Genomic DNA, 19,744 nt, shown 5'->3' with positions numbered 1-19,744 from the left:
CTGGGCCAGCCCAGTGGCTCAGGTGGTTAGAGCACCGAGCTCCTAGCATTGAGGTTGCCAGTTCCATTCCCACATGGGCCATTGAGCTGCGCTTTCTACAGCTAAGATTGTGAACAACGGCTCTCCCAGGAGTTGGGCTGCTGTGAGCAGTTGAAGGCCGTGTGAGCTGCCATGGGCTGCCACGGGCTGCTGTGTGCTGCCGTGGGCTACCGTGTGTTGTCAGGAGCGGCCGGTGCCCAGTGTGAGTGGCCGGCAACCAGCGAGAGCTGCCGTGAGCTGCTATGAGCGGCCGACCGATGACCGGCAACCGACTACCTCAGCCGGGGGGAGCACAAGGCTCATAATACCAGCATGGGCCAGGGTGCTGTGTCCTACACAACTAGGCTGAGAAACAATGGCTTGAACCGGAGTGGGTGAGGAGGCGGAAGAATGGAGGGAAAAATGTAGATTCTGATTCAGGAGGACTGGGGTGGGACCCGAGATTCTTCACTTCTCACGAGCTCTCTGATGATGCTGACCTCATTCCTAGTAGCCAGGCTCTGTTGCAGTTTGCAAAGAAATAACGGTGAGACAGAGGGATATGGCTGGGGAAAGCTAGAGAGTTACCCAGACAAGTCTCCATAGCGTGGAAGGACTTTGATACAGTCATGATCTATAGTCTGGTTCTTATCTTTTTGTAAGCTTTGAAATTTGATTGGTAGTATAACAAGAAAGTGGGCTCCTGGGGATTGACTCACACTTAACCAAATTCACAAGAGACCAATATATAAATCAGAATGCCAAGTGATTAATTTATAATGAGAAGCATAACTAGACCAGATACTAGTGTTTGCCCATCAGTGCATTATCTCTCTGTAGGCATATTTATATGAGGAGCTAAATGATAATAAGAAGGTTGCTTGGTGAGGATGAACTTGTAGCAAAGGAAGTTCATAGGATGATTTTAATGGTTCATGTTACCAAGCTATGATAGTCTGATACCTCCGTCTCTACAGTTGGACTAGACCTCCAGAATAGTGCTGGAGATGTTAGCCTCCTCACTAGTCTCTGTGTCCTGTCTTGCCCTCATACAATCCAGAGATCTCTTTAAGCCTAGGTCTGATCATATTCATTTGTTCCACAGACTTTATTATAAAGTCACAATTTTAAACTCATCATTACAAAAAGTTTAAAATACAGAGAAAAGTTGATAAATAGTACAATGATCACCTCCATACCCATGACCTGGATTCAACAATTATTATTTTGCCATATTTATTTTATGTGTGTGTGTTATGTGTACATATGTGTGCATGAGTATCGAGTCCACACTCTTTAACATAGTTTTCTAAATTCTTCCTGTTCTGGCACAACCTACTTGACCAGCTTTACTTCCCTTAGCTCCCCCTTCGCAACTTACATCTCAGCCATACCTAACTACTACATGTTAGTTCCCTGGATATTCCCTGGTGTTCTCATGTAATATACTATTGCTTATGCCTGAATATTCTTACTCTCTTTGCTTGATTAACTCTATTTGTTCTTAAAGACTCAGCCACACCTATGTTGCCATAGCATCTTATGCTTTCCTCAGTCATAACATTTATTACACCGTACCCTTATCATCTGTTTACCTCTCTGAATTTCCTACTAAACTGTGAACTCATTGAGGGCAGGGACTGTTTCTTTTGTTTCTGTATACCCGCGTCTCTCCGGTTCCTTGCACTTAGTAGGTGTTCAGTAATCAGAAAATCCAAGTCCCTGAGAGTTCTACCTAGTTATGTCATAGGTACCTCAAAATCAACATATCTAAACTGAAGTCATCTCTCCCTCCTACCTGCTCTATACATTTAAAACCCTCCTCCAGATTGTTATCCAGTCTTCCAAGCCAAAAACCTCAGAGCAATCCCTAACACTTTTCTCCCTTTCATCCTCCAAACAAGTCCTGTTGATTCTACCCCCAAAATATATTCCCAATCTGTATACTTATCTTCATCTCCACTACCTGTCTAGTCCAGGCCAGCAACCTTCTATCTGTGTGCCCTGTTTCTACTCTTGTCCCTTCCCATCTATTATCCACAGAGAAGGTATAATGATCTCTAAAATTCAAATGTGATTATATATTACTCCCCGTTTAAACCCTGATTATATTACTCATTGCTTTTGGATAAAGTTCAAACTCCCCAGCTTTACCTAAAAGACTCTCAAGAACTAAATCTGTGGACTTCTACCTTTATCTCTTGTACTCTGGGTTCCATCCAACCATTTTGTGTTCATAGAGCCTTGTAAAGCCTGTACTTGTTGTTACCCACCATTTTCAGTTTCATGCTTTACCTTGTATTGTTCTTTACCTAGACAGGCTAACCCTCTCAAACTCAGCACAGGTATAACCTCCTCTGGGAAGCTTTTCCTTACTTCACAATCTGGGTTAGGTTCCTCTTCTCTATTACCCACTATTGCCCTATGCATACTTCTCTCAGACCACTGACACTATGTACATATAGCACTCTATACTGCAATCATCAGTTTGCTTGTTTGATTGTCAAAGCTCATTTATGAGCTTTTTGAAAGCAGAGTTCATGTTTTATTTGATTTTTTTACCCCAAGGCTTAGTCCATGGCTGACGTGTAGTGGATGTGCAATAAATATTTAAGAAAAGAATGAATGTTAATGAATGTCTCTCCAAACTTCATTTTATAGGTACCTTATAAAAGATCTCTTTTGTTTTGGACACATTGTTTCTTCAAAGCACAATATATAGTTGAATGTCATGCAGATAATAGTGACTGAATTTTGAGAGCTCTTCACTAACAAATTCAGACAATTTCTGGAATTGTGCCATTTCATAGAGGTGGCTGGTCCCACCCTTCTCTTTTCCCCTAGGTAACTTTTTTTAGAGATTAACATTATCAGTAGTTGGGAATGCCATGATATTGGCCCCATGTTCTCCCTTGACCTCTAAAGTCCCTTTCAACACCTAGGGTTTGTTTCACAGAATTGCCCATTTATTTGGATTCTAGGTGCCATTTGATTATGGTGTTAATTTTACACTAGGTTTCTCTCAAGCCATAAAAGTATCAAGTGCAGAATTGTCCCATGTTTAATCTTTGGGAATAATATTTATTAAGTAAATGTTGGGCCAGGAACAAAGGGGAGTGATTGATCAGTAATTTAACAAATGTTGAGCTGGATAAAGTAAATTATATTTCTTTGAACTGAAAAAGTGGCTAAAGCTAAACATTCTGAACATAATTTTCTCTGATTATTACCTCAATGTAATAACTTTAAGATTATTTAAAAAGTATTGGGTCCCTGAACCTGTTTAATAATAGTATTTACCAGATATTATTTTCACATTCTACTTAGCACTGTTTTAAGTGCTTTACGTGTATGAATTTATTTAATCATCTAAACAACACTAAGAGGTAGGTGTTATTATTACACCCATTTTACAGCTGATGAGGAAACTGAGACACAGAGAATTTCTCCAACGTCAAAAGTTATCCATCACTGTCAGACACGAGGTGTATTATCAATTTAATCCAATGCATAGTTACTGAGCACCTACTTAATGCAGTAACTGACCGGGCGCATAAAATTTTACATTTATAGTAAAGAGAAATCATAGAGCAATAGTGCCCTGAGTGAATCGCCAAGGTGAGTCAGGCTCCTTTTAGTTACTGGGAAATGGAGAAAGATTATGTAGTTAAGGTCATGAATGGCACAGACATCTCCATTTGGATAAACCTGGTTTGTGGAAGACAAAAAGAGGCTTAGTTTTTTTTTGAGGTGTGTGAAAACGGATTCTTTTTTGAGGACTAAAATTACTTTTATAAGGGGCCTCTGATGCAGTATATATTAAGTATGGGCTAAGAGTAAGAAGGAAATACACAGGTTAAGAGGCTTCTTTGGGGCAGAAAAGTAGAAAGGTTAAAACAAAAAGGTCACGCGTGTTTCCTACCCCCTCCCCCACCCCGAATCTCAGTAAAGGGCTTGCCCCCAGCACCACGCACCTACCAAAATTCTCTTGACTACAACTCAGACCCTTCGAATCTGTGCTTTTTATAAGTACTTTCACATTCTGGCATCTTAAGCCTGAAACGCCCTTTAGGCAAATGTTAGGATAAAAAATGTATCCTTGCAATTCAAAACGGACTCGAATGCTACCAGAGAGCTTTCTTTTTTTTTTTTTTTTTTTTATGTTCGCAGATTCTATAGTCCTTCACCTGTCCACCTTTCCTAAAACCACGCGACACACCTGGCCACACAGCCTTACATCCTACTCTAACGCCTGTCTCTCCTGTTACCCTTTTAAGAGGCGGATCCCGCAGTGTCCTTTCCTCCCTCCCAGCCACCTCTACCCCCAGTCGGCTGGGCGGAGCTTCGTGCTAAATCCCCAGCGCCCGAAGCGGCCGCAGCAGCCGCCTAGAGGACTGGAGCAGAGAAGAGCCGCATCTGCAGCAGTATCTTTACCGACTCTACGTGCCTCTGGGCGCGAACCTAGCTCGCAGCGTGCGTCAGTCTTTCCCCGCACCCCTCCTCACCTGGCGCGTACCTGGTCAAGGCCAGGGTCCTGCCGAGAGCTAGGAGAGCTCGTGCCTGGGGCCCTAGGGAACCGCCAAGCGCTCGCGCCATGGGGCCACCGCCCGGGGCCTGGGTCTCCTGCCGCTGTGGCTGCGGCTTTTCCCGATTGCTGGCGTGGTGCTTCCTGCTGGCTCTGAGTCCGCAAGCCCCGGGCTCCCGGGGAGCCGAAGCCGTGTGGACAGCGTACCTCAACGTGTCCTGGCGGGTTCCGCAAACTGGAGTGAACCGCACCGTGTGGGAGCTGAGCGAGGAGGGCGTGTACGGCCAGGATTCCCCGCTTGAGCCTGTGGCTGGGGTCCTGGTACCGCCCGACGGGCCGGGGGCGCTCAACGCCTGTAACCCGCACACGAATTTCACTGTGCCCACGGTCCCAGGGTACTGGGGAAACACCGTGCAAGTCTCTTGGTTGGCCCTCATCCAGCGCGGAGGGGGCTGCACTTTCGCGGACAAGATCCATCTGGCCTACGAGAGAGGGGCGTCTGGAGCCGTCATCTTTAACTTCCCGGGGACCCGCAATGAGGTCATCCCCATGTCTCACCCGGGTGAGTGCAGCTACTAAATTGCGCTCCTTCAAGCCCCTGCCAAGGCCAGTTTTTTCTTATTTTCTTCAGTGTTCTCCTCCTCTACCTCCTTGCTCCGAAAGAAAACGAGTGCCCTTTCTGTCCCCACCAAGTGAGGTAGGGTTCTCTCCTCCCCTAGATTCACCCTGAGTGGGGGGCGCGGGTGGGGGGCTGGGCGGAAAATCCTTTAGAATTTGCCTCACTGGTGGCAAAGGGTAAGACAAACGGAGTGCTGCGGAGGCTGGCAACTCGAGAAGGACTGGTGGTGCTCTTTGCTTTGCCTTGTCCTGGTGTTTCGAAACGGTGCCTTGCGTTGGATTAATTGGTGGTGGGCATTGGCTTTGAAATCACTGCGGAGAAGACAGCCTGGAAATCCCTTCCTCACTCTTTTCCTGTTTAACAACCTCAGGCCTGCAGCAGATTTTTCCCTCTGCTCTCCTTGTTTTTCTCCATGTTTTCTAGTATCAGGTACAAGATTGTGTTACTGTGCCCTGTTAACCTCATTGCAGTTTTGGTAGAAACTTTGCTTAGCTCTTGGGCTCCTCTCTGCCCAGGGATCTCGAGTCCCAAATGATTGTTGGTATCAGTGCTTTCCTTTGCCTTTGAAAAAATCTGATTTAGGGTTATTGAGTGACAAAAGAGGTGATTAATGTTATTGAAAAAAGAAGAGGTTTATGCGGGAGGATAGCAAAGGCCTAGACTTTGGAAAAGTAGTCCAAGTGGGTCTTATATCTGTGGAGATGAGGTGGGTTTCAGTTTTTCCCTCTGCAGTTACCCTTCCAGAAACCCTAACTGTGATTGGGTATCTGTACTATATGTATAGTGATCCCAAGCCCCAAGGGACAAAAATAAGTAAATAAAATAAAATAACATTTTGGGAGAAAAAGGAAGAGACACATAAAAGCAGTGTATCATAGTTGTTGAGAGCTGGGCCTCAAGTCAGGCCTTGGATAAATTCTGGCTCCATTGCTTACTAGTCCTGTGACCTTGGGCAACTTTTTTGAAGTCTGAGTCTGTTCCCTCATCAATCAAATAGGATAGAACTAAGAACTACTCCCACAGGTTTGACTTCAGGATGATATGAAATAATGCCTGTAAAGACTTCAATATATCATCCTTCTTAGTAAAGTTTAGTTGATAGTCACTGGAGAGATGAATCTGCTTATTTAAGTACGCACTTAGAGGGAGTTTTCTTCATCTTTCTTTCTTAAAACAGTGTGTGTAGCCCTGCCTAGAGAGCACTTGCTTTGAGTGGCTGGGTGGCATAATGGCACGAACACTGAACTCAGGAGATTTTAGTTTCTTCTTTGCCTCTACCAGCTTTGTGACCTTATACTACCGTGTTTCCCTGAAAATAAGACCTAGCCGGACAATCAGCTCTAATGTGTCTTTTGAAGCAAATATTAATATAAGACCCAGGGAAACAAGGTAGTTATTCGCTAGTCAAATGATAGTATAGAGGTAGGAGGTGAAGGCCAAGTTGGCAGAGTATGCAGAGACAAAAGTGAACTGGATGAACTCTAATATCACTTCCAGCTCTAAAATGCCGTGATTCTTCGATATTATGTTGATTAAATGAGCAACTGTATCTCTCTTGGTTGATAATTCATTGATTAGAATGAAATTTCTTTTTAAAGATTAATAGAAATGAAGACTAAGGACTTGATAAGTTTAAATATCCTTACATTTCAATCGGCTACCTAAATGCAAGGATTTGACTTTGTCTCCTCCAAAAGAGATTCCTTTGCATGAATGATTTGGAATTGAGAACTCTTTAATTAGAGAGTTTCTATTTAGACTGCTTTCATCTTCTGTTAAGAATATAAGCTTAATATTTATTTGACAGTTTTAGGGGACAATAAAATGCTTTTTTGTTGAGCTCCTACTATATATACACTTACTTACCACTCTATATACATCTTATACTTTATTGAGACAGTATGGTATGCTAGGAAAAGCACAGGCACTGTAGTCATGAATGTGAATTAAATTCTGGATTTACCACACAACGATAGCTTTGTGTCCTTGGTCAGATTATTTAATTTACTGACTCTCAGTTTCCCCATCTGTAAGATAGAGATAATATTTATTTATTTTATTTTTTAAACTTTTATTAGTTTCAGGTGTATAAAACAATGTAATAGTTAAAGATTTATCATTTATATCCCTCACACATTGATAACCCCTTCCCCCATCCGCTACCCCTCTGACATCGCACACAGCCATTACATTTCCACTGTCTCTATTCCTAATGCTGTACTCCACTTCATATATATATAAAATTGTAATTGACATTCATTATTGTTCAGCTTCAGCTTCACGTGTACAGTGCAGTGATCAGGCATCTACATCATCCCTGAAATGGTCTCCCTAATGAGACAGGTGTCCTTCAGATAACTTACAAAATCTTTACATTATTGATTACATTCCCCAAATTGGCTTTTGTATCCCGATGGCAATCTTGTGGTTACCGATTGTGCTTTCTTTCTTTTTTTTTTTAATTAAAGTTTATTGGGATGACGATTCTTAGTAAAGTTACATAGATTTCAGGTGTACAATTCTGTAATACATCATCTATATCTCACATTGTGTGTTCACCACCCAGAGACAGTTTTCTTTCCATCACCATGTATTGGATCCCATTTACCCTCATCTACCACACCCCTTCCCCGTTACCCTCTGGTAACCACTAAACTATTGTTTGTGTCTATGAGACTTTTGTTTTTTTATAACATTTTTTAATTAGTTTCAGGTGCACAAAACAATATAATAGTTAGACATTTATCATTTATATCCCTCATACAGTGACAACCCCCTCCCCCATCCACTACCCCTCTGACATTGCACACAGCCATTACATTTCCACTGTCTCTATTCTTAATGCTGTAGTCCCCTTCTTGTAACTATATATATATATATATACATATATATATATATGTATATATATATATGTTTTATATATATATATGTTATATATATATGTGTGTGTATATATATATATATATATATATATATATATATATATATATATATATATATAATTGTAGTTGGCATTCATTATTGTTCAGCTTCAGCTTCAGGTGTGCAATGCAGTGATCAGACATCATCCCTGAGGTGGTCTCCCTAACGAGGCAAGTGTCCATCGGATACCCTACAAAATGTTTACAACATTATTGATTACATTCCCCAAATTGACTTTCGTATCCCCGTGGCCATCTTGTGGTTACTGACTGTGCTTCCTAATCCCCTCACCTTCCGCCTTATTTCCATCCCCCCTTTCCATCTAGCAACCCTCAGTTTTTCCTCTGTTTCTGAGACTGTTTCTGATTAGTTCATTCATTTAATTCTTTTCTTTAGGTTCCACATATAAGTGAGATCATATGGTATTTGTCTTCCTCTGTCTGACTTATTTCACTTGACATAATGTTCTCTAGGTCCATCCATATTGTTGCAAATAGTAAGATTCCATTCTTCTTTATGGCTGCGTAATACTCCATTGTATAAATGTACCACAGTTTCTTAATCCAGTCATCTACCGATGGGTATTTTGGTTGTTTCTATATCTTGGCTATAGTGTATAGTGCTGCAATAAATATACGGATGCATAAATTTTTTTGACTTAGAGTTTTGCATTTCTCCGGATAGATACCTAGGAGTGGAATTGCTGGGTCATAAGGCAATTCCATTTTCAGATTTTTGAGATACCTCCATACTATTTTCCATAGTGGCTGCACCAATCTGCAATCCCACCAACAGTGCACAAGGGTTCCCTTTTCTCCACATCCTCGCCAGCACTTGTTTTTTTGATTTATTGATGATAGCCATTTTGACTGGGTTGAGGTGGTATCTTATTGTGGTTTTTATTTGCATTTCTCTAATGATTAGTGAGGTTGAGCATTTTTTCATATGTCTGTTTGCCATCTGTATGTCCTCTTTAGAAAAATGTCTCTTCATGTCCTCTGCCCATTTTTTAATTGTTTTTTTTGGGGGGGAGTTGAGTTGAGTTTTTTATAAATTTTGGATATTAACCCCTTATCAGATATAACATTGGCAAATATCTTCTCCCATTCATTAGGATCTGTTTTTGTTTTATTGATGGTAGAGATAATATTTACATTGCTGCGATTATTATTTTATTGCAGTGACATTGGTTAGTAAAATTATATAGGTTTCAAGTGTGTTCACCAGCCAGTCAGTTCTCCTTCCATCACCATATATTTGATCCCCTTTACCCTTTTCTACCATCCCCTCTACCCCCTTAAGCTCTGGTAACCACTGAACTGTTGTATGTGTCTATGAGTTTTTGTTTCTTTTTTGGTTGTCTTCTTCCTTTGTTGCTTTCAGTTTTATATACCACATATGAGTGAAGTCATATTTTTTTTTTTTTACTGTTTCTGTCTGACTGCTTCGCTTAGCATAATAATCTCATGGTCCATTCATGTTGTCACAAATGTCAGTATTTCATCTTTTGTTATGGCAGAGTAGCATTCCATTATGTATATATACACCACATCTTCTTTATCCCGTCATGTATCGAAGGACAGTTTGGTTGTTTCCATGTCTTGGCCACTGTAAATAAAGCTGCAATGAACATTGGAGCACATATGTCTTTATGGATAAATGTTTTCAGGATAGGGATTGCTGGGTCATATGGTAATTGTGTCCTTAATTTTTTGAGGAACCTCCACACTGCCTTCCATAACAGCTGCAACAATCTGCATTCCCACTGACAGTGTATAAGGGTTCCTTTTTCTCCACAGCCTCTCCAACACTTATTATTTGTCTTGTTGATGATAGCCATTCTAACTGGTGTGAGGTCATATTTCATTATGGTTTTGATTTTCATTTTCCTGATAGCTAGTGAAGTTGAGCATTTTTTTCATATTTCTGTTGTCTATTTGTGTGTCTTCTGGGGAGAAGTGTCTGTTCATGTCCTCTGCTCATTTTTTAATTGGATTGTTTGTTTTGTTGTTTTTGAATTGTACGAGTTCTTTATATAATTTGGGTATTAGTCCCTTATGGGAAGTGTTGTTTGCAAATATCTTCTCCCATTCAGTTGGTTGCCTCATTGTTTTGTTGATGGTTTCTTTTGCTGTGCAGAAGCTGTTTAGTTTGATATACTAACATTTCTTTATTTTTGCTTTTACTTCCCTTGTCTTTGAGGTCAAATTCATAAACTCCTGTCTGAACACTAGGTCCATAATTTTAGTACCTATGCTTTCTTCTATGCAATTTATTGTTTCAGGTCTTATATTTAGGTCTTTGATCCATTTTGAGTTTTAATTACACTGCTGTGATTATGAAGGATTATGAAGGATAACATATGTAAGCTACCTAGCAGATAATAAATATTCAGTTAAAGTTACTTGTGATAGTAGGTTGATGCTAACAAGATGCAGAAGATTAACATACAAGTACATCAGTATGAAGCCATCAGTTTGAAGATATGAATGCACTGGGAATCTAATCATGGCTGTTTTGCCTCAGTATACTATTTAGAAATAAAGCCCTAAATATTGATCACTTTAAACTACATTCAGAAATATATTTTGATACTTTAAAAATTTATCTTATCTGATATGATGACTATAGTAAAGTGTACTATTAGACTATCTGGCTTAAAAGCTACCTAGTTATTTCTCCCTTGAACTCCTGGAGAAACTGCTTTTCAACATGGGAGAAAAATCACTTTGCATTTCATGGGTGTTGTTGAATATTTGCTTGCAAAATGCTGTACTGTTTACTTTGCTCATCACTGAGAGAAATCCTAGGGATCACTGAGGTCTCTGGTCAAAAATGACTTAATCTTGGACCTTAGTGGCAGAGAGGTAAGACTAAGGTTTAAGTGTTGATTAACTCTATATTTATTCCTATGAATTACACAAGGGCCACCAAATGTGGAAAAGCCAGTGCTGTCTTCTTTCTTTACAAAATCTCTCTTCACTCACTCTCACAGGGGCCTGTGCTTGAATTGTTTGTCATTTGTTCGAGTTTGTGCTGAGCATCCACACTGTCACCTGTTACAGTCTGGTAACCATGAAGACTGATTTTTTGCAAGTCAACAGAACTAACTGATTTAATTCTGATTTAGAACTGGTTTGGAACAGTTGCTTTAAAACTTTTATCAGAGAGAAACTCCACTGTATAAGAGTGATCAATTAAAGAAATGAGGCTATTTTTATGTATACCAACATTTCACAAAAAGTTGTAACCTTGTATCAACCCATGCAGTTTGTTTCTGTATAATATTATTTTTGTTGCAGAGTACTAAGAAAATTCTTATTCACAGGGGTAAATAATAGCAAATGACAGGTGTTTATTAACAGCTTTTCTTGCGATCTCTGGGTATTTTTCAATCAAATTGATCCAGAAACCTGGAAGAAAATTAAGAGACCATTTTGGTTTCAAAGTTTAACCACTATTCATATGTCTTAACTATGAAAATCAGGTAAGAAGCAGCCAAAACTTAGAGTAAGCACTAAAGTCATCTAAAAGTAGAATTGTCATTGGGGCAGCCAGATGGCTCAGTTGGTTAGAGTGCAAGCTCTGAACAACAGGGTCGCTGGTTCGATTCCCACATGGGCCAGTGAGCTGCACCCTCCACAGCTACATTGAAGACAATGAGCTGCCATTGAGCTGCCAGTTGGTTAGAGCATGAGCTCTCAATAAGGTTGCCGGTTCAATTCCCACGTGGTATGGTGGGCTGTGCCCCCTGCAACTAAGATTGAAAACCACGACTGGACTTGGAGCTGAGCTGCACCCTCCACAACTAGATTGAAGGACAATGACTTGGAGCTGATGGGCCCTGGAGAAACACACTGTCCTCCAATATTCCCCAATAAAAAAATAAAAATAAATAAAAGTAGAAATGTCACAAAGAGTCAAGGTACACGTTTTTGTTATTGTGCATCTAACTGTTCTACTTTCACCATACAGATGGGACTGAACCTTTAGATACTGTTTAATTGAGCGCAGCCCATGGGTTTAAGTGGTGTAGGTACTTTGAAGACCACGCAATCATTTAGCTTAACTAAGTCTCAGTTTTCTCCTATTTAAGATGGGCATAATAAGGCTGCCTCATTAGGTTGCTGGGATTAAATGAGATAATCCAGATAAAATGTTTAAGAAAGTGCCTGGCATATAGGAAGCTACTATATATATTTTTTATTATAGTTAAAATGTATTTTAGAAAATGAAAATTGAATCTTATGGTTATTGTACACAATTTGAAAATTAATAGCCTAGAGTACTTCAAAGTTCACATTACCTGAAATCCTAAATTTAACTCTTTAGGAATAGGGTGAGTAGACTAAATTTATTACAAGAAAATGATCTTTTGACCCACCTGTGTTTATCATTCTTTCCTCAAATAACTGCCTCTGCTTCAATCTCCAATCAATCTTTCCATTCACAAAGGACTTCTGGATAGTATTTTACACTGATGTATCACCACCCAATCTCTTCTCAAAGACTTGACATTTAGTTTTTATTCTGTGTTCTTTTTTCCCCCAGGATGTTGACTTTGAAAAGAATCCTTTTTTTAGTAGTGTGAGAAGTTCGGAGAGAATAAGAAGAAACTAGGTGGTGATGATTTACCAAAGTAAAGTACCATTCCTAAATCCGTTTCTAGATACATCATTTTTGATATCTCTGCAGTACCGTATTTTACACTGTTGACCACTACTTTGAAACCCCCTCCCAAGCAGTCCTTTGCTTCTTTGCCTCTCTTTTGTTTCATTTCTATTATTTTATTAATTTATTTATCTAACACCTCTTTTTCCTTGAATTCAAAACTAGATCCCCCCACTCCCCCTCCAATAACTAACTACCACATCCAGTTGATTCTGTCACTTTACATCTTCTCACTTATGTCCCCTTCTTCCCTACAACTGTTATTACTCTGCTTTCAGTTCCTATTTCTTCTCATGGGAACAAATGCTTAACCTCCTAATTGGTCTCCCTGCCTCCAGTCATTACTTCCCTCCAATTCTTCTTCCACATTGCCACTGGAACACAGCTCTTAGTACATATGCTCAAAACCCATGACTTTTAAATTTTAGACTGCTTTTCCCATCATGGTATAGAAGACACATAATCCTACTTTTGTGTCTTTATATACCTCTTCTTTCCGGTTGGTCCCTAAATGTTCTTATCCTTTCATTTCATTATTCCTTTGCTTGTACTTCTGCTTTTGCTTATATACCCTTTTCTTCCCTCTGCTGGTCAAAGCTTACCCATCTTTCAAAACCCGACACAAATGCCTCCTTATCTTTGATGTATTTCGAATTCCTTCTTTTCTTCTTCCCACCACAGCCCACACCAAAAACAAAATAATCTCTGCTCCCTTTGCCCTTCATCTCTTATAGTACTTTCTGTGTTTTGATAGTAGTCATCTGTTTAACCTTTCTACTGAATCGTAATCAATTTAATGTTTTATTAATTTTCATATTCCCCATAGAAACCTTTTTTACTGTATTGCTCTGGAAATGTTTGTTAAGTTGCTTTAAATATCCAAGAATGCCAGAGGGTCTTAAGATTCACTAGAAAATTATCTAATCGAAGAGGATTGAAATTCAATTCACTGAACATTTATCAGGGGTCTAGTTACTGTATGCTAGGTACAGTGTTTCTCACCTGAATATACAAAATAATTAAGGTAAAGTAGGAGGAATAAGAGTGTACAAATACTTCAAGATTGCAAGCTTCCTAATTTTTATGGTGATCATCATCATCATGGGCCAGTTTATGGATTCTTAATGGCAAAATGACAGAAATAGGTAACAGAAATAATGACAACGAGTATCTACATTGAACTTTTCTCATTCTCTTGTTGATGTTTTAAAAACTTAATTCATACAAGCATTCAATTTATGTCTCCAATTAAAATGTTTCCATTGAGCACGTTCGTGAATGTGGAATTACATAACATAAAAGCCTTTAAAATATATAGCTTGATAAGCAAATTGTTTTTCTAAGTACATAAAGAACTTTTCCCCCCAGTCCCTGGAAGATGTGTGTTATCTCATACGGAATGCTGTATTTAGTCTACGTTCCCAGGCTTAAATGAAGGAAATAGAGGAAAGTACCAAAGACATTTTCTAAGTTATTTTCGGATTATAAAAGTAGTCATACTTCTTGCAGTAAACTTAGAAAACACAGAGAAGTATAAAACTAAAAAATACTGCATAATTCTACAGAGATAGCACCATTAATATTCCTTCTTGTCTCTTTTTCCATGTATAGGCATAGTTTTGTATCTTTTATCATAATGATTATTTTTTTCATGAGTATTAATGTAGTATTAAGAAAATACAATTTAAAGGAAAACATAAAAACACATAGATATAACCATTTTGGTATTTTGGAGTGTTTTTGTTGTCATTTTCTTCTTTTGTCCTGCATATATATTGTTTAAATAATTATATACTGTATATACAGCTTTGTGTCCTACTTGTTATTGTAAGCAGCTCCATTTAATTAAAAATAGAAAGAGGGTTCTCTTATAAGTTGAAGGTGGTAGTCTTTGACTGAGGGGCAAGATTGAGCTTCCTATCCATTAACGAGCAGAAAGGAAGTGCAGAAATGGTTATAGGGAGGGGTGTGAATTAGAACATTTAAAACAAAAATATGCCTCACGGAGCTTTACATAAAAATATACTTACTAGTCATAAACGATCTGGCCTAACCCATATGCATTGCCTGTTGTGACCTTGGTCTTTTGAAAGGTTTGATCACCATTTGTGCTGTAGTTCCTTTGCTCTCATAAAATTCCTATTGATGATGTCTTTGTCACAAATGAAATTTGTGCCCAGTTTCCCTATTGCTTACTTAAGTAGTACCTCATTGACTAAAATGGCTTTTATTTTCCACGATAGCCACTGAACTGTAAACTATTGTTGGGGTTTTCCCCAAAGTTTGCTTAATAGGGTACCCTAGATATTGCGTAGGGATGAATAATTTTTTTGTATATGTCAATTTAATGGAAGCATTAATGCATACCAAAAAGGTACAGAAATCATTAGTGTATAGCTCAGTGGATTTTCACAAAGAGAACACACCTGTGTAACCAGCACCTAGATCAAGATACAATAGTACCAAAACCCTGGAAGAGTATCTCACACCCCAAGGTGAAGAATTTTTGAAGCAGCACAGTTGTCAACCTTGCCCCTTCGGGGAATGACATCTTGCAGCATGTGGTAGGAGCGTAGTCACCCACAAAAAGTCTCCTTCACTGCATTGGAGCTAGTTAACCGTGGTGATCGTCAGCTAAATAGTGTAGGAAGTTATTTCCAAGCATAGCGTACCTTCAGTTTTTTGAAGCAGTTTCTAAGCCAGTTCAGAGTTGCCACATTTTGATGTTAACACCCACTTTGGAGCCTTACGGCAAAGCAGAGCACAAGGGCTCTTGGTTATTATTCCATATCCTGTTGTCTTTTTGTCTTTTGGCTGTAGGTATATATATATTTCTATATATTATGGCATATAGTTACTGCTTGTTACAATAGGCTTGTTACCCATAGGCTTGTTACAATATTGGTTTCTTTCAAAAATAACTTTGGTGATTCTTGCCTTACTTGATGGAGGAGACGGTTAGGTTCAGAACCTGGTTGCAATTTATTTGGTTTATTGCTTGAATGCTCAAGTTAGATATAAATCAGTGATTTTCAAAACCCTATTCAATCCTATTTATTTTGACCTTTTTTGAAAGATGATGGTACTAGAACTCAATTGTTGATGTGTGTATATGTTTGTCTCAAGATATTAATCATAATTTTAGATAAAATATTGAAGTGGCATAGATAAATGTTGCCTGCAACTAAAAAGTCTTAGCTTTTAAAAAGATAATGCACCAAAATGTTAACCTTGGTTATTTCTGGTTGGTGGAATTATGGGTAGTTACTTTCTGATTATAAAATTCTCTTCATTATTATTTTTCTGTATTTTCTGAATTTCCTATAATGAATATCCTTTATACTTATAATCAGTAAAAAATCAGCTATTTAAAAAACATCCAGAATACTCCTGTAGCACTGATAAATACCAAAGAAAGCATTAATAATGTGACTATAGCAACAATAGGAACAAAGCATGTCTGATAATAGAAATGATTTACATACTATTATGAGAATTTAACAAAGAATTGCTTTGGTCTTTTTAATATATCTAACCCATATGATTGTTAGCATGACCCTTTCTTGTTAATACGAGTTTCTTAATATATAAAATGAGCCTTGAACACTGAAGAACTGACTTTTCCTATTTTAATAGAGAATGTTTCTCTTTACCCTTTGAATCACTATTTGAATTTTTTCTTTCCCCTCTTACATACATATACACACATGCCTCACTTTTCTTAGTAATTTTGCTTCTTTCCCCAAAGAAGCTTCCCCTCACTAGCCCCCTTCAATAAATTGGTGGTTTTCACCCATGATACACTGGATTCATCTTATGACAATAATTTTTGTCATTCTAGAAAACGGGACAAAATTTTAGAATAAGGGGAGAGAGGAATCATGGTGTTCTTATTTTTATACTTGATTAATGATGTGCAGAACGTACAAGCTCAATCCAAATTGCATTTAAGGCATCTTTAAGTTGAATTACTTATTTTTAAAATGAACATTTCCCTTGAAGTGGTATTCAACTATACAGAATTCCACCAGTTGGTGGTATGCATAAGAAACTGCCAAATTCAAGGGTAGCTTCTGTACTACTTCTTTTCCTCTTAGGACACATTTTGTTTTGTTTTTAAACATTTATTTGTTTGTTTATTTGTTTGTTTGTTTGTTTCAAGGCAGGCACAGCTCACAGTGGCCCATGTGGGGATTGAACCGGCAACCTTGGTGCTACCAGCACTGCGCTCTAACCAACTGAGCTAAAAAGCCACCCCTTAGGACACATTTTGTCATTCACTTTTGTATCCTCTTCCTCTGCCATTCAAAGCTTAATTAATTCTACTTTAGATAATTTTACACACACACACACACACACACACACACACACCTTCTTAGAGCCACATCTTCCTTTTCAAAAAAAAAAATTGAGCTTTCATCTATGTGATTGCACTACTTTTGAAGTGAAATTAAACATTATAACAAACCAGTGCTCTCAGTATCTAAGGACCTTCAATGTGTCTATAATTCACTCCCACAATCTCCGGAAAAACCTCCTATCAATCGTGTAATCCTCCTGATTAAATAAGCATTTTTCTTATGTCCCAGTATTTAAGATCAATTTTAAATGCTTTTGTTTTGCTTTAGGTATTTCAGTGATGCTGTTTTCTGAAAACTTTTATTACAAATGTGGGTAAAACAATCATTTATATTTGCTTTGCAGTTTTTAGCCCTCAAAGCATTTCATATGCAATAATCTATGGATTCATTTGGAAACCCAAACACTGTGTGGCAACATTACTATGGAAAAATGTGTTGTCTCTAATTCCAAACAATAGACTTACAAATGAATTTTTGAAACACAACCCATTAGTGTTTCTTTTGTGGTTATTGTTCATAATGGTAGTCTATGAAATAGAGTTTATCACAGCTGACCCTTGAACAACACAGGTTCGAACCGTGCGGGTCCACTTACACACGGATTTTTTTTTCAATAAATACGAGTATACAGTCTACCGTCCATATCCCCAGATTTTGCATCCACAGATTCAACCAGCTGTGGACCGAAAACAGTATTTTGGATCTGCAGTTGGGAATCTGCAAATGTTGAGGGCGAACTATATGTATTCTTCTATGCCATTTTGTATAAGGGACTCGAGCATACCCCATTTTATATAAGGGGTATCCTCAAACCAATCCCCCACAGATAGAGAGGAACGAGTGTAGTTAAGTTTTGAGGGAGTCATAATTTATACACAGATTTTTGACTGTGAGTGGGAAAGGGGAGATCAGCACCCCTAACCCTTGTTATTCAAGGGTTGACTGTGTATTCTTGCCAATCATGCTGCTTTAGAGAGTTTTCTCTATTATTCAGTTTCTTTGTGATGTTGATCAAAGCTCTCTCCCTCAGCTATTCCATATGTTTTACCTTATGGACTCTGCATTTTGGTTTCCTAACCTATGATGATCTGAGAAAAAGTTGGCTTATTTTAATAGCACTTTTAATGTTCCTAAAAGTTTTAAGATCATAACTTTGACTTGTGGCTTAGTTAGCCATTAATAGATTTCCAAGTTGGTACATCTTTTTTTATTAGAGAATTTCAAGAGTAATTCAGATGAAGGCTAGAAAAGTATGGTTATATTGAATGAGGTTTTCATTTATAGATCTACAAACAACCTATATTTAACACAGTTCCAAAATACTTTGAGTTGTAGGGTATTTGGAATTACTGTTTTCCACCACCATCATTTCATTTTGGCAAGAGGATGTGTAAGAAAGACTGAAACTGGCCAGTGCAAAAGCACTAGTCATCTCCCTTGCCTTAACCCCCAACCTTTTTGTTTGCTTGTATATGGCTGATGCCTTTTGGTAGAGCTGGCGAACAAAACAAGGAAATTGTCTTACCTTGAGTGATGTAATTAAAGGCTAACAGATTATCCTTTGATGGTAAGGAAAGCTACATGATTGCTCTATTTTTATTTCAATCTATTGTACCAAAAACGAATGTGTTCCATTTGAAACTGGGAGACAGCATATTACAATGAAAGGATGGGTGTCCTTGCGTCAGACTGTTTGGCTTGAATTGCGACCCTACCAATTAATAAATATGTGATCTTGGGCCAAGTTGTTAACTTGGATTTCATTTGTCTTGTTCATCAAAGTGGGGATAATAATGCCCATTTTCTATGATGTTGTAAATAAACTGTTTGACATATAGTGGGCATTTAGTGAGTGTTAGTTCTGTTGAACCTTTTGCTAGAAATTTTATTACTATACATAACATTTCTCCTTTGGCTGTTACAACTGTTCATTACCATATTTTGAAATATGTAATTATTCTGTATGCAGAAGCAGGAAAAAAACTGTGATATCCAAATTGCTATTTTTCTGGGCAATTTCTGAGAAATGCAGAAAGAAATCACATAATCAAGAAACTGAAACAATTATCTTGTCCTCTTTCTCCACTGTGTATTTCTGTTTTAAGCAGCAGCGAGACCTTAAAATCAAAATGTTAAACTCCAAACAACAGAAATGGCTATGGACCTTTTGATAGCACAGTGGTGAAAAGAGGGGACTCAGGAATCAGATGGATTTTAACTTGAATCCCAACGTATCATGTGAAGTTAGCCAAATTAATCTCTTTGTAATTCAGTTGTGTTTTTTTTTTTTTAATCTGTAGCATGGGGGATGATAAATGTACCTACCTCATAGGGTTATTGTGAAGGATAAATTAGGTAATACATGAAGCACTTATTACACAGCCTGGTTCATTAAAGGATAGTTTAACCACCTCCTCACCCTCATCTATAGCACTGTCTTGGAGATTAGTGATGCGTGTCACTGCAGCGCTTCTCAGAGCCTCTGATATGCTAAAGAAACACTGTTTAACTTTGTTCAATGCATTATTTTCTAAACTTCTTGATTTATAGAACCTTTTCTCTCAAAAATACTTAACATCGAAATGTAGTTTGGAAAACTCTGGTTGTCATGCCCTTGATACTTTCTCT

General features: G+C 38.3%; 1 protein-coding gene across 4 annotated transcripts in view; it reads left to right on the top strand.

Moving 5' to 3' along the window:
- RNF128 (ring finger protein 128) overlaps nucleotides 1-19,744 on the top strand; it is a 122,089-nt gene that overhangs the window by 44,020 nt on the left and 58,325 nt on the right. Inside the window, exon 1 of one of the 4 annotated variants that reach the window (XM_081041917.1) lies at nucleotides 4,189-5,105. The exons of 2 other annotated variants lie outside the window; for them this stretch is intronic. In XM_081041917.1, the coding sequence (XP_080898043.1) occupies nucleotides 4,613-5,105 (493 nt within the window). In that variant the 5' untranslated portion in view covers nucleotides 4,189-4,612. Of the gene's footprint in view, nucleotides 1-4,188; nucleotides 5,106-19,744 lie in introns of those variants that run through there. One more of the 4 variants, XM_081041918.1, reaches the window with a different exon arrangement.

The sequence above is a fragment of the Rhinolophus hipposideros genome, assembly GCF_964194185.1.
Source record: "Rhinolophus hipposideros genome assembly, chromosome: X".
Lineage (NCBI taxonomy): Eukaryota > Metazoa > Chordata > Mammalia > Chiroptera > Rhinolophidae > Rhinolophus > Rhinolophus hipposideros.
This window is presented reverse-complemented; position numbering and strand designations above follow the sequence as displayed.